Source organism: Macrobrachium nipponense, chromosome 7, assembly GCF_015104395.2.
Source record: "Macrobrachium nipponense isolate FS-2020 chromosome 7, ASM1510439v2, whole genome shotgun sequence".
Lineage (NCBI taxonomy): Eukaryota > Metazoa > Arthropoda > Malacostraca > Decapoda > Palaemonidae > Macrobrachium > Macrobrachium nipponense.
In genome coordinates, this window is record NC_061109.1 from 95,170,475 (window position 1) to 95,197,902 (window position 27,428).

The following is a 27,428-nucleotide window of genomic DNA, read 5'->3' on the forward strand; positions in this document are numbered from 1 at the left end:
TTCCTTCGAACTAATTATATAAATTCAAAACCTTCTACGTACTTCTGCAAGTTTTTTATCCTTAATAGGATGAAAGCATAGACGTGACCGGAAACTTCCATGAAAACCCATGGAAAAGGATCACTCTTTTCACTTACTATATTCATCATTGGTTAGACCCTGTGGAAGCACGTATGGATTCAACCTGTCTCAAAGAAGAAGGACTGCAAGATGACAGAAACCATCTCCTGAGGCTTTGTCTAAAAATAGATCTGGTCAAGATTTTGAAATGCAATTAAGTTTTCAATGGAGTTCTCGTCAACATTGTGCAAATTGTTTTAATGTATAAATGATGCGTGGGAATTGTTATTTACACGACTTATTTTCCTTATTTCATTTCTAGACGAGATACTGAATATAACTGCAACTGAAGTATATTGCAATTTAAGTAATCGTGGTCTTATTCCATAAGATTCTTCATTATAACAGTAATATGCTTTTCTTGATTGATATTGGTATGATTTTCTTTTAGTCACTAGATGTATGTAATAAATTAATATCGTGTATTACATACAATATTTTAATTTTCAGGAAGGGAACGAATTTTACTGACAGAATAATGGAAAAAACAGCAGCTCGTGATTTTTTTCCCCCTATCAAAATTATTTTACAATGCTTTAGTACCGGTGTTTTTTTAATAGCCAATGCTAGATATAACGAGAAATAAAGCCATGGCTGCAAATAAATATTCAAAAGAAGCAAGGGCTCGGTCTTTTACTTTCCTTGAGACGTCCTTTGAAATATCTTTAGGTGGATGTCACTTTTGAGTTGCCTAAGAATAATATTTCAGAAAATAAAACTAATTACTCTACTTCATCAAAATCGCAGATAATCATTTAATCTTGGTCAAACTTCCAACAGCGAAATGACCATCGAGTGGAATGCCTCAGAGGAAAAACTGCTTAGTTTTCATGAATACTAGTCTTACGCATCCTGTTCTTTGTCCCCCCCGCCCCCGCCCCGAACTGCCACTCAGCCCTAAAAGAACAAGTTAGGCTTTATCTTCCATACACTTCCCCGCCCTTTGCGGAGATCTGGTTGTCCTTCCTCTAGAATACAAAGGTTTTATTTGTACTGAAAAGGGGATTGGAAACTGAAACTTCCAACAGTATGTTTATAAAAAAATTTGCTGTCCCACTGACACAAAGATAAATGGTGAATTAAGAAATTACACAAATTGAAAAAGGAATAAGCAAAATCAAGAAGTATTGTAAACAGTAATCAGAAATGATTACAGAAATGAATGGACTCATTAAGAAGTGAGAAAGCTTTACTTTACATAAAAGAAAGAAAATGGGAGGAATTGACAAAGAAAAGACAAATCTTCTGGTCATTTGACGAGAGGAAGTTTTTAATGACATTTAGCTACGAAAAAATGCAGTTAACATATTTCTAAAGTATGTAATTTGGAAACTTATATTTAATGCAATTTTAAAAATAATCTGTGGCATTATTCCACCATGGAATTGTGCCTGAGAGTGAAGGAAAAAAAAAAATTTTTAGTGAACAGCCACCAAGCACTGAAATTTCATTAAAATCCATTAACTATTACATGGTTTTCATAAATTTACTCTATTTAGCCTTTCAACCTACCGGCACTAAAGAAAACCATGCAGCGAATATCTTTTGGCTGTTTATTGATTCTGTATTTCTTTTATTTGTCGGAAATTACCACTTACGGAATCCTGCTACACTATTGTGATGTCCGTTATTATTAGTTATTATACTCTACACAGAAAATGTTTACTCGAACGACAGTTATTCGTCCTACAGACTTCACAGCTTGTGAGTCTTCGTGAAGAACCTATTGCAGGGATTTTGTTTGAAAGGAAGGATAAAGTCTTCCGCTTTGCCTGAAACAGATAAGGCTCCGCTGCCATTAACTCTCTTCGGGATTATCGTCAGTTAATGCATTATATAGGCCATAAGAAATATGAGGCCAAGGAGGAAAAACGACAATGTTCATGTGGGGAAACTTAAAGATTTGTAGGGTGCGATGTTGTAAGTTTCCCATCAGATGAAATGTCCAGATCCCTGAAGTGTTATCGAACACATCTGTGCGTTGATACATTATATGTTGCCGACTAAACATTCCTAGCTCTGAAAATATTATATAACTGCCACCGCAAAATCAGAGGAATTCATTTCTGGTGATAGAAATTCATTTCTCTATGTGGTTCGGATCCCATAATAAGCTGTAGGTCCCGTCGCTAGGTAACCTCTTGGTTCCTAGCCACGTACGAATATCTAATCCTTGGGGGCCAGCTCTAGGAGAGCTGTTAATCAGCTCAGTGGTCTGGTAAAACTAAGATTTACTTAACCTTAACACACTTTTATCGTTTCGAATAAGGGTAAGGTATATATATATATATATATATATATATATATATTATATATATATATATATATATATATATATATATATATTAGCAACCTTGCTGGTGTGAGGAACAAAAGCTGCATAAAGGGGGAAGAATACAGAGCAATAAAGAATTATCCAGGGAAGACATGCATACCAAGGAAGAAATACACAAGAATAACACATCTGAAGCAAAATGCAGATTGCAACAAACATGAAATACACATGACAGACAAGTTACGATTAAGATGAAGCACATAATCACATTACAAGTAAGGAATATTAAGAAAGAAGTGAAAACTGTCAACAAATTTGAAGTGATTAAATCAAACTGAATTCATCACCTGAAAACATGAAAGCAATCATGCATGGAAAAATACTACAGTGTTGATAAATGGGAAAAATTTCGTTCTACGTTCTAATGCAAAACACAGACAAGAAACTTTATAGATATCACAGTAAAAATCAGCAACATCCTACAGCTGTTCGTCACTGATATATTTTCTAATTTGTGCAACTAAACAGTGATCTTCCATTATCTGAAAATCATCTTCGGTAATAACAAAACGGCACCCGAATGACCTAACAGGAATACTCTCTCATCAGTGAATGACGACCAAAATTAAGGTCAACCAGTATGACTTCGAAAACGTAGACAATGATATAACCTTGGACCATTATCTACTGTAACAATATGCACATTGATCTCATTTGCCAATCATAATACCTTCAGTTTACATTTAAGAGACTCAGGTTAAATTCACGAGATCAGTTATGTCTACGAGACCCAAAACACACTTCAAGGGAAATTTCACTTCATTACGTTCCTACTACGTTGGCTACTGAGTTATAATAGATATAAATAAAGCCTGCATTATCTACAGAGAACAAACAAGAAAATAAAGAAGAGAAAATACTTGAAAACGACTGAAAACAGAAATTGATTATGACAATAATAACGCAAAAACATCATGACATCAACAGCAAAAATGACTACAATAAATGAGTCAATCAATAAAACATTGACCGATGCAGAGGAATAATGACAAGGTTGGGGTACAGAGAGAGGTCAAGTCTGTGTCTTGCGGCCACATGGAGACGCGCTGTTGAAAGAGGAGAATAGACATGTATATAAAATTAATTACTGATTACTCTTTAGTTAGCACCACGATTTCCTTACTCATATAATATATATATATATATATATATATATATATATATATATATATATATATATATATATATATTACACATGAGTAATAAGACGGCTGGTAATATAATATATACACATGAAAGGAATAAGAAAACGGCTTGGCTCTATGCCGTTATGAGGAAGAATTTTGGCAATATATATATATATATATATATATATTATATATATAATATATATATTATATGATATATATATTATATAAATAAATATATATATAGATATATATCGATATATATATATATATATATATATATAAATATATATATGTATATGTATATATATATAATTTCAAAATTGCCAAAATCTCACAACGGCATAGGTACCAGGGCCTTTTCTTGTTGTTCTTTTGTTTCAAATGTCCGATGATCGGGGATGATATTGCCTTCTGTGACTAGGGACGACGATGATTAAAACTGTACAATTATTCCATTCGAAACTAAGTGAAAAACTTCTTGAAAAATTTAAATAGCTTTGTTTTAGTAACTTTTGACGTAAAAGGTGAAAATAATCCATCCATTAATCTTTACAATGGATACGGTGGTAAATTAGCTAACTTTAAGGCGAGGGCCGATTGAGACATTAGGTCATAATTTCTATATAGTTATTCTTGTTAAAGAAAATGTCTCGCAGAGATCCACTTTCCACTTTGCTCTCAAGCAGCAGCTTTCCATTAAACCTCTAAACGCGTGACGTCTTTATATTTTGCATTCTGTACAGAAGGTACTAGAATGTGACTCACTAGTCTTGGCGCTATAATATTTCCTTGTAGTCTAGTTATGAAGAATATAGAGAAACTCAATTTTATATTTACTTGAGTAAGTTTGTTGGTGTATGTGTTTGCGTGTTTCAATGATCTCCTGAATAGCTGCACCTAGACAGTTCGGTTATTATATTAGGACTTTTTACCGGGAAATAAATTTTGTAAATGTGGCACATTTCAGTCAAATGCTTACATGTAACCCATACCGGTTCTAAAAGCACCAAAACCCGAAAACAATGAAAGTTAAATAGTAACACGTGCATGGAGATGTATCTCTCAACATTCACACGTGCCGAATCATCTTATCTAGGATTTATGAACATTCTCTTTCCGCTATTGAAACTCGTTTTATTTTGTTTTAGTTATTGGGATGGGACCCATGAGGGATACGGCAGTCAATCCTGTTTATTTTGAGCGATTAAACATCCGTTAAATTCAAGTTCTTAAGAAATAAAGTCTTTTCACTTTTACTTGGTCTTGGGGTCTTCACTAATATGTATGAATTAGCTAAGCGTTATTTACACCATCAAATTATGAAATACATTACTCCTACTGCATTGGGCACTTCGCTGTTGTAAACAACGATTCAATTTCCATATTGAAAAATAACTTTTCACAAGGAAATCTGCAATGTTTTATGAAGACGAATATGCATTCACTGAATAAAATTTCTGGGCCATTTATCGATAGTTTTTAGCTTGGTCAGCGTCGGCCTTCTGCTAATTCATTGATATACACCTTGTTTCTATAAGTATTAGCTTCCTTTGGGAGTATCGGCTACAAAGGTTATGAATATAATAACTGGGTAAAGAAAAAAAGAAGAGAAAATTTTTCATCAGTACCAAATTTATGAAGTACTGTCGATTTTTTTCCTAAATATGTAATAAAGCAATGTTGGGGCATATAATTTTTCTGTGGATATACCTAATTATACGGACTGTATAAAATGCTAAGCTTTGTTTTACAAAGTTGAAAGGATACTGATGACAAAGTCTGACGTGCGGCATTTTTCTATAAAGGCAGTGAGAGCTAATTGATCAGACCTCTAATTCGATAACGTCACCTTCGCTCCTATAGTTAACGTCACCTTCGCTCCTATAGTTACTAACTGTGAAAGCGTTTCATGGTCTGGGTTCATGACACGAAAGAACAATAAAAGATGTGCAAAATATGTTGCCATATACTATTTTATTGTCTTAAGTTGATTAAAAACAAAATATTTTATGATCATGTTCCAGTGACCTCTGTATCATCTTTATTATAAATATGTTGCTGAATTGATCTTTTGTGATAGTTTGGAAAACCCTAATGGGTTAACGTTGCGTGCGCGGAGTTTGTGTGAAATAGCGTGAGTATATCTTGTAATAAACCAGAAACGTCAAGATTAGTGTTATTGATTAAAATCACCACCTACGACAGACGCACTGGACTATGTGAAACAAATTCTAAATTTTTCTGACAGCGGGGAAAAAATATCAGCATTTAGAGAACATCTAACATTACGTTTCAATAGAAATAAATTCCGTCCAACGAGGTCTTTGTGAAAAATATCTTTACTAACTTACGATTAACTAAGCACAGAATAACAGTCAAGAAAACTAATACGTCATTTTCAAGTTGTTAGGAAGAGGCCAATTTCTTCAGACTCAAGAACACTTGCCTACTCTTCTGTGCTCGTAAAACATCTAAAAAGAAGTTAACCATAGTTATGTCAAATGGAAATCTAAATTTAGAATATAATGTCGGCAAAAGTGAAAATGAGACTGCATATTTGATTAAATTCAAGATGTAATAAATACACTGACAAAACAAGTTCTAAAGGGGAAAGACGAAGACTCGAGAACCCAGAAAGGCAGATATAACATGAGTAAAGAAATATCAGCGACAGAAACTTCATCCATTTTACAAGACTTGATATAATTAAGCAATTATGAATTACTACGATGAATAACTCAAATTACTGGCTCAACTAAAATCCCGATATCCTATGAGAAAAAGCAAGCTGCCAAATCTTAAGATCTTCCTGAGGTCTTCTTAGTTATGACATGTGTAACTCTAGTTGGTGAGAAAAAATGGTGGGGATATGTACATTTTATTATTATAATAGCATTCTTCATTATATCTCATAATCTTAAGTTTGTCTCTTCACGTACACGAGTACAATACTGACCCCGGCAAGAATGATTTTTTTGTGATGATGTGATAAAATCTCGTTTATATATATATATATATATATATATATATATGTATATATTATATATATATATATATATATATATATATATATATATATATATGAGGCCTTATGGAATCAAGTTCAGCAGAAAAAACCAAATGTATGATAAAAATGAAAAACCAAAGTAAAATGAAATTCCCACCTAAAAAAAATATACTACATCAAAGCATGAAAAAATTCATTTGAAAATCCATGCAATAAATCACACAGTCGACAAAAGAATTGTGCGTTTTCCTACATAACACAATGACAGTTTCATATTAACTTCTATTTTTTTTCTATTTATTTTCCCTGAGCAACGGCACATTCCTGCCTACTAATTCCGTCCAACCAGTCGCAAAACGAAATTTGGAGAATACCGATACCTTTGGTCGGTCATTAAGCCCATGAGTTAGTTAAGGGATCTGCGTTTTGTGCAGAAGATGTACATATTGGTGTGTTTGTATAAATTTGCCTATGTTCGCATGTACTACAGAGGCTGTACAGGAATTCAGTTTTAACTGTGATGCCGTTGTTGCTGATAAGAGAGTTTCAAACTTTAGCTTCACGAATCAATTAAATATTAAAAAAAGTGTAGGATTACTAGCAAAGCTCTTATGCAGCATTTAAATATCCAAACTGCAGAAAATAATTATAGCAAACCTTTACCATTGCGCTTGGTGATAATGTAAGTCAGCATGTCGAATCATGTTTCCGTGGAAACAATATGTCATCTAAAGTGCAGATTAGCACTTATCAATACTAGTCAATAACATTCTCAAAGAAATATTAAGGTTATTTCATAACTGGGATACAAAAAGATTTAATGTACCAAAAAGACAGTTTGAAAATGTTTGCCTTTTCCTTGAGACAAAGTTTTGAATCCATTTTTTAAAAACTACTTTGCTGACGTTAAGTGACAGAATCCATAAAATCATCTTTCAATCATCCGGATAATAACTGCATTTCTTTTTTCCTATTTGCACAGCAAGTTTAGGTGACCTAATTAATAGAGTTGAATTTAATTGGAATTGGCAATATATTTTCTTAAAATTGAAATACCGAACTTTAAATCTCACACTAATTTCCAGAGAGACAAACTCTTTTATTCGTAGAAACTGATGTAATGCTCGTTTTCACAATTTCTACAACGAATTCCACATCACGCAACGGTCACCATAAATACCATTTACGCAGAAAGCTTTTCCCAAAGATGGACCAAGACCCGTAGCAGCTGAAGCATTCGAAGTACAACTACATACAATGTGCGTTTCAATGAAAGAACAAAAATACTCTTGAAAACTCGGAAACAGATCTACCAAAGCCCAAGAAAGAGACATACGGACGAACATTTCCAATAGGGTAGCAGCTGGAAGCCTGGTGACAGTGTAGGTTCTAACCACGTGCAGGTGCACTGGAACAAACTTTTACTGATTTTATGATTTTATATAAAATACACAAGCGAAAAAACATTTATTTAATTCACAATGAACATGTAGTATCGTGTCCATATTAAATACAACAAACAGTTAAGATACCCCAAGAATTTCCCTCAGCAGAAACTACCATGTCGACCTCGTCCACCTGCTACCACAAATACATAACTCTACAGGTGATGTCAAAAATTCCACACGAGTGAAGGGAAGAGGCTGAATATTGAATACAACCAATTGACACCCGATCGTCTGTCCACACTACAATAAGGTGAGAATACAAAATCTTGATTAAAATCAAAGGGTATGAAAACGATTTGCTTTTAAATTTCAATGGGCTGAGAAAATCGTTCCCGTTATGAAAGATGAAACATCATGACTGCATGTCAACTCCGCTTCATTCGTATTTCATTCATGACTTTTGAAATTTATTTCGCTGATTCTGAATATGATTTATAATCACGTGAACAAAGTCCTTTATTGTTGAAAAGGAAAATGCAGTACTTGATTTCTGTCATCAAACTAAGGGTCTCTTCTGGTACCTCCTTTCAATCTTGGTTGTTTAAACAGTTCATTTACGTCAATCATTTTTACCACCATTCTGCTTACAGTGCGGATGGATAGATCAAGTGTCATTGGCAAAGTGACAAAATCCCAGAGGTGACGGGGCTGATAGGTGTCTCATTTGGTGGGTAAAACGAAAGGCCTGAAAAGCCTTCATGGCGTATTACATTGAATTTGAATAGGTAATTTTGTAGACGTTGCAGCGGCATCACTTGGGAAGGCCCCAGACACACAGACTTGCCCTCTCTCAGCTTCCTTGGAAGGCGCATTTGCAGGAACTGTGAGGGTTGTTGAGGTGTTGGTGATGGTCAGTTTTAGGAAAAGCGCCACCCAGTACAGTTATGGATCAGTCAAAGCCCAATGGACACATTATCGGTGATGAAGAAGATGCACAGCAATAAGAACCGTAAAAATTGGGAAGCATGTGAAGATATTATCCAACTCAATCCAAAAAGGATAAGATGTTTGGAGCAGGAATAAGGAAAGAAATTAACAATGCATTATCAATATATCTTTCCTAAGAATGAAACATCAACTGGAAAAAAGGTGATCGTGGCATTATCATAGGGATCAGAAAATAGAACATCACAAAAAATTCAGATACACTACTTGCGATTCTGTTAGTATGGAATGCAATACAACAATTAAATAGGAAATTACAAGTTAGACCAGTTTTTCAAGGCAATAAAGCTTTTTACGCATCTCTCTCTCTCTCTCTCTCTCTCTCTCTCTCTCTCTCTCTCTCTCTCTCTCTCTCTCTCGGTGGCGGGAATACTTACAACAATTACCTCGAATTATAGTTAAAAGGTTTCAAAGTTCTTTTTAAGACGAAATGATTGTTCCTTAAGGGTTCCAGTACCCTAAAATAACTTATCAATCTAAATGTAAAGCTACATGGTAAATGTGAGTCTCAGCAAGCCAACTTCCACATACATAACTCTCTCTCTCTCTCTCTCTCTCTCTCTCTCTCAAACATATATATATATAGATATATCATATATATAATAATAATATATATATACTATATATATATATCTATGTATATATATCATATATATATGTTTGTATATATATAAACATACATCTTATATATATGCATATAATATATGTTTTGTATATATACATACATCTTACATATATGCATATAATATATGTATGCATATACATAGCACATGCATATAATATGTACTTTTGAGAGAGGATAAATGTTCACATTTATCCTGGGAAATGAAAAACTGCTAAAAACTTAAGAGAGATCCCATATCTGGCAGTTGGAAGATGGAGATGTGTGTGTGTGTGTGTGTGTGTGTGTGTGTGTGTGTGTGTGTGTGTGTGTGTGTGTGTGTGTTTGATAATCAAACGCGACTGAATACGCCAATGGAACTTGGACATTGCCAAAAATTATGGTATAAGGGGCGCGGATTTTGGTCGCTAACTGCAAAAGAGCAATCATTTGATATAAAGAATAGACATAAATCATTATATTCCTTAGTTATATGCCGCAAGAGTGCATTACCGGCGTCGTTTTGAGCGTATATGAGCGAATGCGTGTGCTCGTATGTTAAAAAATGAAAATGGGAAGAAAAGAGAGGAAATTGGCTGTTCCTACAGTGACAAAATGGCCGAAGTAGCGAAAGAGCAGTACCTAAGATAGACTTGATGACATCACTCTCCGACAAATGAATGAAAAAAAGCAAATATAGTTGCCAACGACGGAGATGCCAAGAAAGTCGCTTATACTTCAAACTGAACTCACACCACTGCCTCTACCTATTGCACCTGAAGAGCGTACCCAATTTTGACAAAGGTTATCAGCGAGGAGGTTTCATATCAACAGAAGTGTTTCACACATTGTGAAGATGGAAGAAGGATACTGGAAAATCAAAAGATGACGAGGCAAGTCCGGACTCTTGAAAACTTCATGGGTACAACAACATGAATAGGGGAAGAAGAAGATGGCATGAATTTGAAACCTGTCTACTGGAGAAATCTCGCCTACCTCCTGATCAGATACAGAAATTGTTGGGAAGACCTACTCGCAAAATAATACCAGTAGAATCAGTGACGACATATACTGAGCGGGGGATCCTCAAGAGGAGTAAACAAAGAAAGATGAAATGCATAGCAGAGCAAGAAAACTACTAGCATGAATAGTTCAGAAGAAAGGATATCCATCAGAAGAGACGGAGAAAGATATGACAAACCCCCAGCTGTGGTGGCTAAGAGTAGGCGAATTTCGACATTTTCAAGACAGTGCACAGAGCCATCCTAGGACACTGAGTAGGAGTCAATAGTGGCAGGGATAGGGGAGGAGAACCCTCCACTGCTCCATGGGCTAAAAGAATGCAACCAGACCAAAGATCACGACCTAGATAGAGGCAAGTCCCAACCATTCACGAGAGGGATTTGATAGTAACCCCTAGAGGAATCACCATGCTCCTTGTGAGAGGAGAGTTAATAGTTAATGAACCCACGCATAATCCAGTGAACAAGGCAGGAAATGGGGGAGGCCATGTATCAACCATACTCTTACTATCAGATACAAGGGAAGCATTTTTCATCATCCCAAACATAGACAAGGTATTGAGACCTCCGTACCAGAAGTGTGAGGCAGCCAACGTATCATTATGTTTTGTTACTTAAAATACAAAGAAAATGACAGGTCCGGTAGTTTGGAAATGTATTGTGTATAGTTAATGGCAAATGAAAATAATTGTTAGTTAGAATAAATGTATATTTGACCATTGTATTGCTCCCAATGTCCATAAAGACCATTCTGGAATTGCTGGGATTTCCATCATATTACTGTGGGGACGTTTTTATTAAGGACAACTAGTGAGTGCAGTTGAAGAAATTGTTGAAGTAGTAATGTCAATGCTAATACAAATGTAGGAAGAAATACTAACAAAAGTTAGAGTTCTCAGCAGCCCAAGAGAATGAAGATAGAAAAAGTGAGGTTATAGCAGCAATGGTATCGTTTAATTCGTAAATCTAACCAAGAGATGAACAGTGTTTTGTGGCTTTTTGTGTCTGACTCGAAGTATTTGAGTCTGTTGATAACTATCAATTGGTCGGAACAGTAATGGTTCAGTGGCAAGTGAACACTAAAGGATGCAACAGTGACTCATCAAAACTTTTTTGTGATTAACAAAATACAGAGATGTAATTTCAACTAGAGATGAACCACGTATAGTGTTGATCAATTTCCATACTGTTAATAAGAAGAGGAAGAGGAGATTAGTACATCAAGGAAGAAAAAGCTTATTGAAACGAGTAAATTAAACCATCATCCCCATAACTCTTTCCATGTGTAGTTCTACCTAATCTCTGCTAAGGGATTGAGCAACCAAAGGTCAATACTTAGGGAGCACTGGTGCATCATCTGTCTACGCAAGGAGGTTGTTTTCTAGGAACAATCACACATTATAATGAGTCTGGAACACTGTCCTGAAGAACATCAGAGATGACATTCTTACAGACAATACCGTGGCCATGAGCAACTACTGCTTGCAATCTACTAGACTTAAATTTCATTATATTACTGATCCCCGCGCTTGGCTTCTGGCTCCAATTCTATTTCTATTTTATAATATTACTAATAAATGGTCCATCAGCTCCCATCTGTCGAGTTCAAAAACAAAGACCTCATGATTAACAATCATATGAACTCCATGACCAGACAGCTGTCGATTTTCATTTGTTATGAAAGAGGATCCGCTGTTTACAAAGTAAGGTGAAGTTGTTTGCCAGTTTCTTGGCATAGGTAATCTATACATGTTGTTGAAGTTTTACACTGGTAAAACGGATATGTTCATAATCTAAGGATCTATTTATGGTGGAAAGAGAGACTTGCAAACTTAGCAATTAAGTGCTGACAGATGTAACTTTCATTAAAGAAAATCTGATTTAATCAGAAGTTGGACATAAGTACAGGCCACAAAGGGGAACAAGTGGTCGTTGGAGCACTGTAGTACATCTCACCACGCAATAATTTTGTAGTGGGCATGTGGTGGAAACTGGTAGTACGTTTCTATAGGGCAACGTGAATAAAAATTTTATTTTCATTTCTCCTTGGGAGACAAACATCCGAGTGAGATGGTAACGCGGTGTAGCGTATGTGTGGTTTGCAAGCGCTGCATTATGTGGGAACGATGGAATGGGGTAATGCAGGTGAGGTTAACCAGAAGAAGCTTTTGAAGACCTCAAATTAAAAGTGTGCAGCATTGAATCACGATATATGATAGACAGTCAAAGAGATATTGGAATGAACTTATATTACTAAGGCAATGTCATACTATAGACAGTACATAGACACTAAAGTTTATATATTTATGTATTTGTGACCGCGTGGGTGTTGGTGTATATATATATCTAAAGAGGTGAAAGAGGGGGAATGGATAATAATATGTTTAAAGTGTTTTATATAATAATAAAGTCACATAGCTCTACTCGCCTAGAGACAAGGGGTGGTACACTGCAAAGTTCACATGGGAGAGAAAGGTATTTGCTGAACAAGCAACTTGTCTCAGAGGTCATTCCCCGTTTGCGAGGCATGTGCATTCGTTTGTACGCGTATTACAGGCCTACTGGTTCAGGGTACTTGTGGAAGACGCATTCTCTGTGCAAAGGAGAGAACAAGCGGTTGCTCGAAGTGTCGGGAGAAAACGCCCATCGAAAAGGTAAGACACGTTCTATAAAAACTTAGAAAAACTGTTACCTTTTGGAAAAGAGAGAGAAGTGTGGAAATATTCTCATTACGTAAATACTTTGAAAAGTGTGACGTGGGGTGTCTATATAATTATTATCTTTATTACAGATGGGTCCGATTCCATGGTTGATTAGGAATGGGATTCTCTAACTGACGAATACTAGACAATATGACTTGTTTGGGGTTTGAGAGTGTAACCTTAGTCAGGAAGGTAGAATGTTATCTTATTGGTTTCTTTATGGGCAGATTTGGGTATTTATGCCATTATGACTTGTTAATCATTTTGTTCTTTGTTATAACCAATTGCTCTGGGAAATAAATGATATTTTTTATATTTACGCAGTCTTAATAAGCCTCGTGACATCTTACAGACAGGGCACCGTTGGTAACAGGTAAGAGTTCCCAGTTTGTGTAGTTTAGGGAATAAAGGGGGGGTTAACACATATATATATATATATATATATATATATATATATATATATATAATATTATATATATATATATATATATATGTATTTGTATATGTATGTGTGTGAAGATGTATAAGTTTCTTGGAAAGGCTATATACGTAAATAATGAAAGTCATGAGGAAACGTATCTACATAACTAATTATAAAGTACACACACACACACACACACACACACACACACATATAAATATATATATATATATATATATATAATGTCTGTTTGCCTATCTATATGTTATGTACATTTGTACAGGTTGCAGTTCATGTCCGCAACTCGAGAAAGAAAGAACCCATCTCTCCCTTTTAAATCAATAACATTCATCTGAATGCAGGTCAACTGATGTTGGCCAGTGTTAGAATGATCTTTGAGCTCTCAAATAAACATGGAATAAAAACAAACAATTTAATAAAGTCGAAACAACGACGAATAAACCAAAATAGGAAAAATTAAAATCTAGTCCTGACTAATTAATGCTAATCATCAACTCATTATAAAAGTTCTCATGCAATCCCGAGGTCACTTAACAGCATTAGGCTGACCTAACTAGTCGCCTGGCAAATAAAAAGTTTACTGCGTGATGTCCATGGGAAAAAATAGCCACCAGTTACAATTCTCACAAACACACGCACACGTCAGCGGACACACATATCATTTTCTCCCAATTGAGTATGATGATATTCATACTCGGATGCATAATGTGTATACTTGCACACGTAGTACATCCCAACATTATCCGGCTCAAAGGAAGACAAAAATATTCTTCTTACCTCTGTGTTTGGCGTCCGGTCATAATAACTCGGATGAGGCATCGAAAATCCCGACGGCATCAGCTGAAAATCACAAGGAAAAACAGGGTTAATAAATTTCTCAAACTTCACTCGACCAGTCGATGTTGAATGGCAACATCCTGAGGCAACTTCCCAATGGATTTCTTATTGTTAATGACCACCATGGTAAACTATAGTCCAGTGGTTCCCAAACTGGGGGAAATTTGAAGCTACCAGGGGGGAAATAATTACACTACCTACTAACTAAAAAAATCTCAGATGGATTTTCTCATGTCTGAGAGAGAGAGAGAGAGAGAGAGAGAGAGAGAGAGAGAGAGATAATACCTGTTTATCAGTATATTTGTACATTTGAAAAATAAATTAGTAAATAGTCACAGTGTGTTTTAACTACTCTTTCCCTCATACACATGAAAGGGGGGGGGGGGGGGGGATCTGGATGGTTGAACTGGGTGCAGGGGGAAATGACAAAAAAGTTTGGGAACCACTATATAGTTTCTTTGAACCGTGCATTAAGTAGCAGAATTATTATAATTTAAAAAAATCTAAGAAAAAGTCACTTACCACCCTGAGTAATTATTAGACCTGAAATAAAGTTAAAAATCATAATCATTGTGTAAGTGGAATTACGAGGAAACCTTTCTCTTTCTCAAAACCCTTCTACCTCTTCAATCAACTTATTACTAACTTTGTTTCTTCAGAACTGAATTAATTTTAAAGTTACAGGGCTTATTGCAAAAGTAATTCTATATGGTTTAGAACCTTATAAATAGGAAATGAACCGTTTTCATTTAACCCGATCTACCCTCAAGAAGTATCTGGATTTGCCTTTCCTCCTTCTGGACAATCATCCTCATTTTATCCTCCGACCCCTTCGTTTCTGGTGCTGATGGCTTCATCTGTGTCCCTTTCCATTTTTTATGTTAGCGATTTGCTAGTTCTCACTTTGCCATCTTCTCCATCAGTTGTCTACAGACCATTTCATGTCCTACCCATTCATGGACGGATGACTCTAGTCTTTATAAAATAAAAAATAGTTTCCCTTTCTTTGTGCGCCGTTCCTGATATCTGTTTCCCAGTATCATTCATCATTTTATATTCTAATGACACAGAATCAGATGGTATCTTGAATTAGAATAGACATGACTTTGGTTAGCGATTCCAATATTTGTTTTTACTGTTTCGTCTAATACTTCTAAATCTTAATACTTAGCAGTTCCTCCAAATTTATGTTGGGATTAGTCGCTTTGTATAAAGGGCTGTTCCCATATACAGTGAGCAAATTCTGACACTTTGCTAGATGTCGGAGGTAAATCTGATACTTTTTGTCTAATAGTGACTAGCTTTATACTAATGAGTTTGATTATTTCAACTGCATCAAAATGAAACCATCCTTCACTTGATATCCTGCATCTTTAGTGGGCATGGCCTTTGACTAACTAGTGGCTGACAAAGGACCGCATTAGGATCCGTATTCCCACTGAAACTGTCAGGAACTTCGGAAACGAAGAATGAACTGTATTAAACTGTCATTCTTACTTATTAATTGAATGCAAGACAGAAATACAAAAAATTAATCTAAAAGAATTTAACTGTAAATTTATCCTTTCCTGCACGGTGTCCTTCTGTAAGGAATCTAATGTCACCTCTGAAGAGAAAAACACCGAGACTTCGAGATTATTTCTTTCAGTCTGGTTTCTACTACTTGTTTTCATTTATCCATGGATGTTCTAAACGCACGATTTAAGCAAGTCAGGTCGACCTCACCTTCCATACAGACGAACACAGTTGATAATAAAACACATCTCGTTTGGTCACAGCTCCTCACAAATTTCATTACTTCTACTAATTGAAAAAAAACTTAATTGAGCTGAAATGGATTCCATTTCTATTCTTTGCTATCGCAGATGTTTTCTTTTCGTATTTACTTTAAAGGATAAGAAAAGTTTATCCGTTTCTTTATGGAATTTCAATCAAACCTTCATTCACTGCTCATGTGTAATTGGTTTTTCTGCGTACCAAAACGGTGTCAATTTTAGGGTTATGCAATTTTACCTTTGTTTGCTAATTATCATGATTTCAGTGACAACTTTGGATGCGTTTGAATCTATGAAAGAGAGACAGACATACGAAATAATCTTATTGTCTCTCACCTTGAGAAGAGAGAGAGAGAGAGAGAAGAGAGAGAGAGAGAGAGAGAGAAACATTCTCACACCCTACATCCTCTGAGAGAGAGAGAGAGAGAGAGAGAGAGAGAGAGAGAGAGAGAGAGAGAGAGAGAGAGAGAGAGAGAGAGAGAGATGAGGATGATAATCTCGAAGAACATATCCGATAAATAAGGATGACAATATATGTCACTGAAACGATACGGATAAAATATAAATATAGCATTGGATACAAGAGTCTAAATTAATAAGCTTCAATCTTCCCCCTCCCCTGTCTGTCTGTCCGTCCGTCTGTGTGCGAAAGCATAAAGAGAGAGTTGAATGAGCTTCAAAAATTTTACATTTTCACGTCTGGTTTAGCTATGTATTGTTTTTGAATAAATCATACAGTCAAGCTAATATAAGCGGGAGGAAATACGCATGCATGAGCAAATGACACACACGTCCATATACTACATACATACACACACACACACACACACACACACACACACACACACACACACACATATATATATATCTATATATATATATATATATATATACACACACATGCATACATATATGTATACATATATGTATACATATATGTGTGTGTGAGAAGTTTAAAAGAATCCCACTTTCCTTTACTTCAACGCCAAGAGGAAGAAGTCCAGTACAACAGAAAATTTCGATTTTCGTGGAGAGTGATGCCACGCACACTGAAAAAGCTTGGGGTTATTTTCTGGAATGCTTGGAATTCCTTCTTTTTTTTTCAAATCTTCCTCATGAATAGACGAGAAGGTTCCTTGGAAATAGATACCAAATGTAAACTCAGTTCTTCGTCAGCGTTGTATCTGATGTTACAGACATTGTACAGACATCTCCTTTTGTCGCACAATAAATGCTTACTGTCACGTGTAAAACACAGGATTATTTGTTTCCTGACCAGGTTTCCAAATAAATTCTACATGCGAAACGAATAAAAGAAAAACTGAGTGGAAAAATACACTACCGAATAATTGATAAAATTCAGTGAATTTAAGTAGAAAAAAAGGGCTGTCCTAAATATAGGATACTAAATTTCAACAGCTGAAGATCACTTGTCTCAGTAATCCCCTTAATTGATTTAACAGGTACCGATTATTGCTAGTTAATTTGTACTGCTCTCTGGAACGGGCAAAGTATTGGCCTTATTTCCCAACATCTGGATTTCCCTTCCTTTAATAATAAAAAGCGGACTCGAAAAAAAGAAAAAAGGGTATTTTTCATAACTAATAGTTGTGTAATATCTTTAATACGACCTAAATAAAATCAATTTGGTTAGAGGCTCCTCATGAGACAGGTATTGGGAGAAAACGTCGTTGAATGAAATCTGTTGACTTCTGGAACAGTATGGCTTAGTCCTACTTCGACCTCAGGGTGGGTTTGTTAACAGGTACACACAATGACCAAGTGGCAATGGATCTGAGATCGGGGAACTTTTACTGGTATTGCCCAAAAATTTATTTCGTAAAATGTAATCTAGTCCACACTTCAACACTAACGAGGCAAACCAATTTTTTAAAAGTAAATATTTGATACTTTACAAAAAAAAAAAATAATAAAAGGAGTTAAATACAAATATTTTACTGTTTTCTTTATTATTGAGAAAACAAAGCAAGACACTACAATGTATGAACAGCACACAAATTAAGTAAGGAAAATGGACACCAGAGCTAGAAAATTGCTTTCAAAAATGTTCACTCAAGGTACTGGGAAAACGATGCCGTTTTGTTTTTAATAATCCAAAATTAAATCATTCTCCATAAAAAACACTGTGAAAATGAGCAGTAAACTACCGTAACTTATTCCGTGCACACATTATTTATAAGTCAAGAAATCAATTTTCAGTTTCATCCCACTTCTGCAATTCTCCGCTCTGGACCCCAGCAGTAGATCCTCAGACGGAAAATTGTAAATACTCCACCAGAGATGATGCTGTATTATCTTTTACAGTTAATTTTATTATTACTGTTATGATTTCATTACAAAACGTAGAAAATTTATTTCCTTCACGATGTGTTGAACGAATTTGTTGAAACTGCTTTTGTTTTAAGTACAATCAAAATGAAGTTGATTACTAGTCCGGGTTTTAGCAGCATCTGATTCAGTTTATATTCTAATACAATTTTCATTAACTACAGACTTTGCTTCAATACCTATATAAACATACAGTCAACTTGGTCACTAGGAGAGAGAGAGAGAGAGAGAGAGAGAGAGAGAGAGAGAGAGAGAGAGAGAGAGAGAGAGAGAGAGAGAGAGAGAGAGAGAGGAAATTAAGCCAACTCAATGCCTGTCCCAGGCCCGGACGAATAGGGCAAGGTTGGAGTCAGGAAAGGCGTCCGCAGGCAAAATATCTGTCAAATCCAATTATGAAAGGCGCCGTTCAAGACAGAAGCAGCTGGAGGAGGCTTATTATAAAGTGACCCCGACTTAGGATTAAGCTGAGAAGAAGAAAAAGAAGAATAGGAGTGTTCAATATAATGACAGTATGGTAGTAGGTGCCAAAATTCTATTTCAGAATCTAATGTTCATAACATAACAAATATATTAAAGGTGTTTTGTCATTCCATCAAAAATGACAATGATCTTCCATGAAAAAGTCGAAAAGGAAGTCAAGGGTCTCAAGTGAAACGTAGATGCGCAGCAATCATTATTTATATGATTTATATCATGCAATGGCAAACGTCTTTTAGCCACCTCTGTGGCCATTTAATTTTCAATTGTACATTTGTGTGACCTTGAGTTTGTACCGAACCTTTTCTGGGTTCTCTAGTGGTACTTTTTGGCTATGCTTTCATCAGTAAGACTTTACATCCAGATGCTATGATGTAAAGATTTAGATTGTAGCATGCAGCATTATAGCATGCGGAATGTAAAAATATCTTTGTATCATATACACATATACAAACATATGTAAAAGTGTGCATACGTATGTATGTATGTATGTATGTATATGCGTGTGTGTGTGTGTATATATATATATATGCACATATACACTTTTACATGTGTTTGTATATGATGCAAAGATATTTTTACATTCCGCATGCGATCATGCTGCATGCTACATTCTAAATCTTTATATCATAGCATCTGGATGGAATGTCTTACTGATGAAAGCATATGCGTATATATATATATATATATATATATAATATATATAATATATATATATATATATATATATATATATATATATATATAGACATATGTGTATTTATTTACCAATAAAATAACCTCTATTTATCACCCGTTCACTTATCAAGAGCATCTGACAATGCGCGAACCTGCACTGAAGGAAGGCCTACAAGCAATGAAATCCTAATCCAACCCAAATCTGCAGCATCACTGGGCCTAACGGCGCATCATCAGTAATTCAGCCGTCGGTCCTTCGTCCGGCTCACCTGCTCTCCTTTAAGTTTAGTTACATGAAATGCAAACATTTTGCCGGCGGGGCTCGTGGTTAGGTCAGGGTGGAAGGAACCGGTATTTACCATGAAGGATTTAATTAAGTCTTTACAAGTCCTCCGCTGTTTTCTTAATCTACTTTCTGAGAAAGAGCATCGCTTATTTATATTTCCCCTGAAAGTTTTGTTTCAGCCCGTCTCTGGATACAAAGCGCAGTTTTCAACTGTATGATCTGCTTGCACTGGGTTAATTTCATATTTTCCGCATAAGACTCAGATATATACCGTTTTTTTATCAGTATACGAAATAAAATGTGATGAAAAAATAAAATGTTTATAAAAATAGGCATATGCACCTAAAAACGGGTATGAAAAACACATTTCAACTATATTGAAATCTTTGTACGACTTCTGAAATAACCTAATGTAAAGGTCAAGTTCATATATATATATATATATATATATATATATATATATATATATATATATATAAATATATAATATCTATATATATATACACGTATGCGTGCGTGATTGTGTTACATTCCAGATGCTAACTATCCTGGTAATAACCTACTACAACTGAATGACTATATAACACACCAATTAACTATCCAATTGGCTTTATCAAATCCGGCCCAGATCTCTCTTTCACTCCTGGTTTTCAGTTCCTCATTGGACTAGTGGTTTGCTTACTGCCCTACCAATCTGGTAGACCGAGTTCGTTCCCGCCTGCCGCCAATAAGGAATCAGAGGAATTTATTTCTGATCAGAAATTTATTTCTCGATATAACGTGGTACGGATCCCACAATAAGTTGTAGGTCCCGTTGCTAAGTAAACCAATTGGCTCCTAGCCACGTAAATAAAAATCTAATCCTTCGGGCCAGCCCTATATAGGAGAGCTGTTAATCAGCTCATTTGTCTGGTTAAACTCAGATATACTTAACTTTTAACTACTGGTTTTCGGCACCAGGTTCTCTAATGAGCTAAACGATTGCCTTAATCATTATGGCCAATCCAATTACATTTTTATGAAAATTTTTCTAATTTAATGAAACGGTTACTCGGGATGAAGAAGATGCAATCTACAGCTGAGAAGAGATCGCATGGCAACGGGCTTCCGGCTGAATCTTTAGCATAATCAAGTCAGGGAAACCCACAAATCTTAAAACATTTTCCAGGCAATTCATATCGAAAATCCTTACAGACACCCATAAGGAATTCATCCTCGACACAAACATCAGAAATGATAGTTTTCGGTGCGTAAAAAAAATGAAATACAAGCGTATATTCCAAATAGTAACCTGAATTGATTTTATTATTATACAGGAAAAATAATAATGAAAGGAATTTTTCTTATTATCAACTCTGACCGACGAGTTTTACAAAAATCTCCTTCTGAAATAGTCTTTGATTTCGCTGTCTAAATTCCATCTCTGGACAGTCACTGCTACTTTAAAATCTTGAAACTACAACGGAAGACCATTGAAATTTTAATGAACTGTCAGACTGAAAAAATATTAAGCAAAATGCATATCAAAAACAATCACCTACCAACAGTTTTTAAAAGGTTAACATTTTTGCCTGAAAAAAAAAATTACGAAAAAAAATACGAGACTCGGTAAGGTCGTATACCGAATTCTGGTTGTCGTCTAACTCCAAAGAAACGGGAAGAGAAGGAGAGATAATTATCACTGATGAGGGCGAGGTGGAGGGCCGGGGTAGGGGGAATGGCCAAGAAAGGGGGGAGGGGGTGGAGAGAGGCCGTCCAGAAAGGGGTGTTGCGGCCTTTGGTGCTGGAAACATCTCCTTTACAGATGCTTCTTATTGAGGAATCCAAGGTTGGGCCATGTTAGGGTAAACCAGACTAAGTATGCTTACCTGAATATTTGACGATGCTTCACCCTTCCCTCTCTCTTTTCATCTCCTCATCAGAGGCCCCCCCCCCCCCCCCCCCCCCCCCCCACCCCCCCAACCTACCCAAACCTTCTCTTCAGTTCCCCCCCCCCCCTGGTTCTCCCTCCCTCTCTCTCTCTCCCACACTCTGTTCACATACTCTCTCTCTCTCTCTCTCTCCTTCTTGACTCATGTCTCCCTCCCTTCTCATCCAAACTTTTTTCTGGAGATTTTCTTTGACTTTTTCGACGTTTCTTTTTACGATCGTGTTACCGTACTCAGGGGTTTTCCTCACCCCTCATCCCCTCTGTCTCTCTCTCTCTTCTCTCGTCTCTCTCTCTCTCTCTCTCTCTCTCTCTCTCTTAGTCATATATTGCTTCCTTTCATCAGATTCCCACTAGTTTCAAAATTGGATCTTTTTTGGTGTTACATAACATATCCATTTGTATATATATAAATATACATACATACATACGTACATACATACATACATATATATATATATATATAATATATATATATATATATATATATATATATATATATATATCTACAGACTTCTTTTATTGCAGTTCAAGTTTTATTCTTAAGTTTAATTTTATTTTGCTTCATTTTCTGTCATGCTTTTTCTCTGGGACTTAAACCATATGAGCGACAACAGCTGCTAGAATTAAAAAAAAAAAAGTTTATCGCCAATAAAAAGTAACACAGGATTCCCGGTGAAAGAGAAATCTTTCTATAAAAACGCCAAGAGAGGGATGAGGTACATTCATCAAAAATCTAATCACCTAATGTTTCCGCAAATATGGAACCATAAATCTTCTGGTTATAGAATGAGAGAATTTTTTCTTCCGTTGTTCTTTAAAAAGAAAAGGTTAACAGTGAGCAATTTCTTTCCCTAATATCATATTAACTCGACTGCATATATACATTGTCTCAATCCAACTTCTTGCAGAAAACTGAAAGAATTCCTCCTATAAACAATTAAACCTATATAGCAGCCTTCACGCTTATGAGAATGAAGACCGCTATTTAGGAGTGCTTGGCAATCCTGTCCTTAAAAGCTTACTGGGTTTAGATCATGATATCCATATTTCGAAATTTAATTTTCTTTGATGGTCCATAATACTTCAAAATCAATTCTTCATGTACTGTATAAAGCTTGGTTGTGAACGCACTCCCACGACACTGAAAAAAAGGTTCCTATCCCCTGTTCTAAATGACACTGGACTCTACAGTTTAGGTTCCGTGAGTCTGTACTTAGATCAGTGAGGCATTAACGTCAATTATCTAAAATTCTCTTCACTACATTATCAGAATGATGATATTTTTGGGAGAGGTATCTAAAAAAAAAAGGATCTGTAACTTCTTTTTAAAAAATGATACAATGAGGTCGGGGCAACTTTAATACAGCCAAACAAAACCTGATTTTTCAGAAACTGCAATGTTGCAGTTAATACTTTTAGTGTAAAGAAGTCATATACTTGGCAAATCTTTTGCGAAAAGAGTAAGTTATCCCTTTAACCGAAATAAAATGAAAAGAATTCCGTTTGAGGAACTGCTCAGGAAGGTTATAGAAAAACCTCATCAAGTTCTAGCAAAACAATGATTATTGCCCAGTGAGACGCATCATTTGCTTTGCCTTTTCAAGAGGGACAAAACTGAGAGATATCACAGAATCATATCCTGTCTCTTTTCCCTCCTTCGCCACTGTCGTTTTCTCACGACAGGTCCTCCCTTCAGGCCATGAAAGGGCCGAGGAGTTGACCCTCCTCCTCGGACCCTACACTCCCAGCAGGATATTTGAGATGGTCTTCCAAACTGATCAGGATATTTGATAAATAAAGAAAACCTCCTTATGGAGGAATTCAGGATATTGAAGAGTAAAACAACAGAGTACCATTTTTTCATGCGAAAGAGAGAGAGAGAGAGAGAGAGAGAGAGAGAGAGAGAGAGAGAGAGAGAGAGAGAATGTAAACTGGAGTAGCATAGGAGTCATCGACGCGGAAAGCATACATGTACTGTGACAATTTTTGAAGGCATGTGTTGGGAATCTTATTAAAGGTCAGAGACCTAGGCTGAATGTGATTACTAAATTCGAGTAAAGATTATTATTTGAGACTTATCATTTTGTAAATATTTGAAGTCTGATCTATGAGTCTGTTTTCGAATTTACCTTCTTAATATAGATCTTCTCTCAACCTACAGAATACTCGAAATAAAAAGTAAAGGTATAAAAGGTAAAAGTGAATATTACAAAGGGATGATATGAGGGAGAAGAAAGTTAATGCAAATATAAGGGAATCTTCCATCTTTTAATTTCGCCATCATAAATGAAAGGCTCGACTCCGGAATAATATCTATCGGGCAGAGAAAGGACCCGAATGGGCTGTGTGGAATCCAATGAAATCCCTGACTTTCTTTTGATGGCTGCTCATTGCAGATGACAAGATCAATATGGTGAGGCCTTGAAGGTCGGAAATGCCGTGTCAGGAAAGTAACCAGCTTTGTTACTTGTCTTCTCTTATTTGCATGAATTTTTTTTTTAAGCAACTATTGATACTGTTACGGGCACCTAAAAACAGCTTTACTCCTCATGTCTCCAAAGATGGTTGCTCGTAATAATTTCACCATGTAGGATTGCGCCTAACATTTCCACAAAAAGACGCTTTCAGCAATATCTTGATCTTTTAATTATTCTACAACGGTATTTTTACAAATTTTCCATTTCTAAAAGTGTCCAGTGACGCTTCCAAACTTATTTAAATTGCAATAAAACGTTAACGTACGAATTTTATGTAGGTACAATTTTACCTACGTTGTAAACTTAAAAATTAAACAAAAACACACAAAGTATATCCAATTAACCTTGTGCAAAACTAAATAACTGTTTCATCAAATAACTATGTATCATATATACAATGAACAAATACTAATTGGCTGAAAGTACAGCTCAGTGAATTTTGTATCTGACACACTGCTAACTTTGGCAGCGCATCAAGTTGCAGTTTTTTTTTTTTTTTGTAATTGAAAATTGGATTTCTCTAGAACCAAGATAGGCGCGTCTGAAGGATTTCTAATCTCACACTTAGTATTTAAATTTATCTATAATCATTTGTAATGAGCTCCACCCACTTGTAGGAGCCAATACTGTATTTGAATGGATGGCTTCCATTCATAACGGCCAATGATGGTTTCAGAGATTCTTGAGGAGCCAAAAGCAACCTTTCATTGCCTTTCCTTTTTTTTTCTTTTTACCAAAATCGTTCTTTATACCATCACATGGTAGATTAAAAGTTTTTTGTTGGTTCGTGCACTCATTTACAGAATATAATGGATGTAATCAGATTCCTGTATTCTATAAGTGGTGCTGTGGCCTAGTATGTGAATAGTATCATCATATCTTATTATCATAGTTGTTGACTGTTTTTCTATTTAATTAGTTAATTTACTTAATTTATGTACAGATTATTTTCTCGGTTCTCCCATTTTGTTTTTATATACTATACTACTTTCTGTATGTAAAAAGCAGTCGTAATCTACATCTCACCTTTCCCCCAACTTGGTCATCAGGCCAAGTTTCTATTCATTCATGAGTTACTTTGTTTTCCTAGCATATTACATAAAAAAAAGAGTAATACTTCTTACTTATGATTTCTTATACTTACCTACGAAGCAAACTAAAAGACAAAACACGATGCTTTATTTTCTGAATTTAGGATTACCTCCCAGTGTTAAATCAGCAATGTCGGACACCCCTCTACAGACTTCTAACTTGCTAGCACTCTTATTCTGGATGATAACGATTTACATTCCCACCCGTTGTCAAGTCTATTTACCTAGCACTTTAAAAATTTTCTTCTTTACTGCCCTAATATGCAGAATTATGCACAAGTTTTCACTAAAAATATTTGCCTTCATTCTCTCCATCTTAAAACACTTCCCTCCTAGATTGAACGTTTTACCACTCCTTGTGCCACACACATTTCGGAAATAATTAATCTTATCAGTTTCAACTTTTATTTTTTCCTCTTGTCACGGACCCCAGAGGTCCGCTACAGGTTCGCTATTATAATAAACAAAAAGAATTCAACACCAGCAGTTGAAACTGGGGATACGAATATAGAAAGAAACACAACAGAACAAAGGTTTATTTACAAGCTTACTAACAAAGATAAATGCAGAATTCTTTCTCCTATTTACTACATGACAAAAGTAAAATCTTACAATGCGTGAACTTGGGAAACAGTGAGGTAATGAGATACTTGCTGGCCAGTTTTGCAGCTGTCGAAAATCAATGTTCGAAGCGATGGCTTCACAAAGGAGAACTATAACTTCAGACGTCTTCTTGACTCCGTGCTGCAGAAAGCAATGTCTATTCTTGATACTCGAAGGGCAGGTTACTCCTCAAAACCAGCTTGTAGGACGTTTCATCTCTGAAGGCTAGCTCAACGTCGAAATATCTTTGTCACTCACTCTCTAACTGGACGACTTGACCAGATTCCAATCAAACTCTCGTCTGTTCCTTCTTCTCTTATCCCTCTCTGATGTTCTCTCACTGATGATCTGATGATCTCTGCTGGTCTCTCACTGATGATCTGATCTCTGATACTTCGTCAGTCGTATATATACGGCGATCTGGGGGCGGGGCCTACCAGCGAACGTCACAGACTCCCGAGACGACAGGAACGTTTTAGAAGGATCTAGGTGAATAGTAACATCATAATACGCGGCGTTTTCCGACGACTCGTCGGCGCCTGTTGAGTTCCATATCCCACCTGGTGATTCTAGAACAATCATGAGAACAGGCGCCTCTAACACGTGCGCGAATGCCTCCTCGCTGCAGAACTTCTCGAAGAAGATGCATTTTCCCTTCCTTTAACTTGTAATCCTTCGCTATAAAGCGATTACCATGACACCTCTTCAAACCAGACATGGAGAAATGATTACCAACATGGACAGCAGAAAATGGGAACAGCTGATTGGTATAATGCTTTGGAATTAAAGCTAAGGTAGGTAGCAGAGTGAGCCAAAACTTGGGAAGAGGATTGGAGTTTGTATGGAAGTCATCGTAAGAATGTTTGGATATCTTTTTGAGACACATCTCATTTATGAAACTGAAGTATATATATTGAATGTGAAAGATAGACGATAGGCTGAAGCATTTCTGTTGAACCATTTCCGTATTGTAAGAAGAGTAAAAGAAGTTCCAAGAGTAAGCAATAAGCAGTGTGGAGATACATAAAAGAAAAAGTAAAAAGGCTAGGCTAGATGAAAGGATAGGTAAAAGCGGGAAAATACATGAGGTAATAGTTAATATGGATTAACTATTACCTCATGATAAGTAAATGCTGGAGCGTTGCATTTCAGTTCTAGTATATGTGGCATCAG

General features: G+C 35.9%; 1 protein-coding gene across 2 annotated transcripts in view; it reads right to left on the reverse strand.

The window, feature by feature from the left end:
* Positions 1-27,428, reverse strand: part of LOC135217201 (endothelin-converting enzyme 1-like) — a 261,206-nt gene that overhangs the window by 121,733 nt on the left and 112,045 nt on the right. The window contains exons 4-5 of one of the 2 annotated variants that reach the window (XM_064252933.1): positions 14,530-14,592; positions 8,751-8,861 (exon numbers count right to left, since the gene is read on the reverse strand). In XM_064252933.1, coding sequence (XP_064109003.1) covers positions 8,751-8,861; positions 14,530-14,592 — 174 coding nt within the window. The remainder of the gene's footprint in view (positions 1-8,750; positions 8,862-14,529; positions 14,593-27,428) is intronic. The other variant, XM_064252934.1, reaches the window with a different exon arrangement.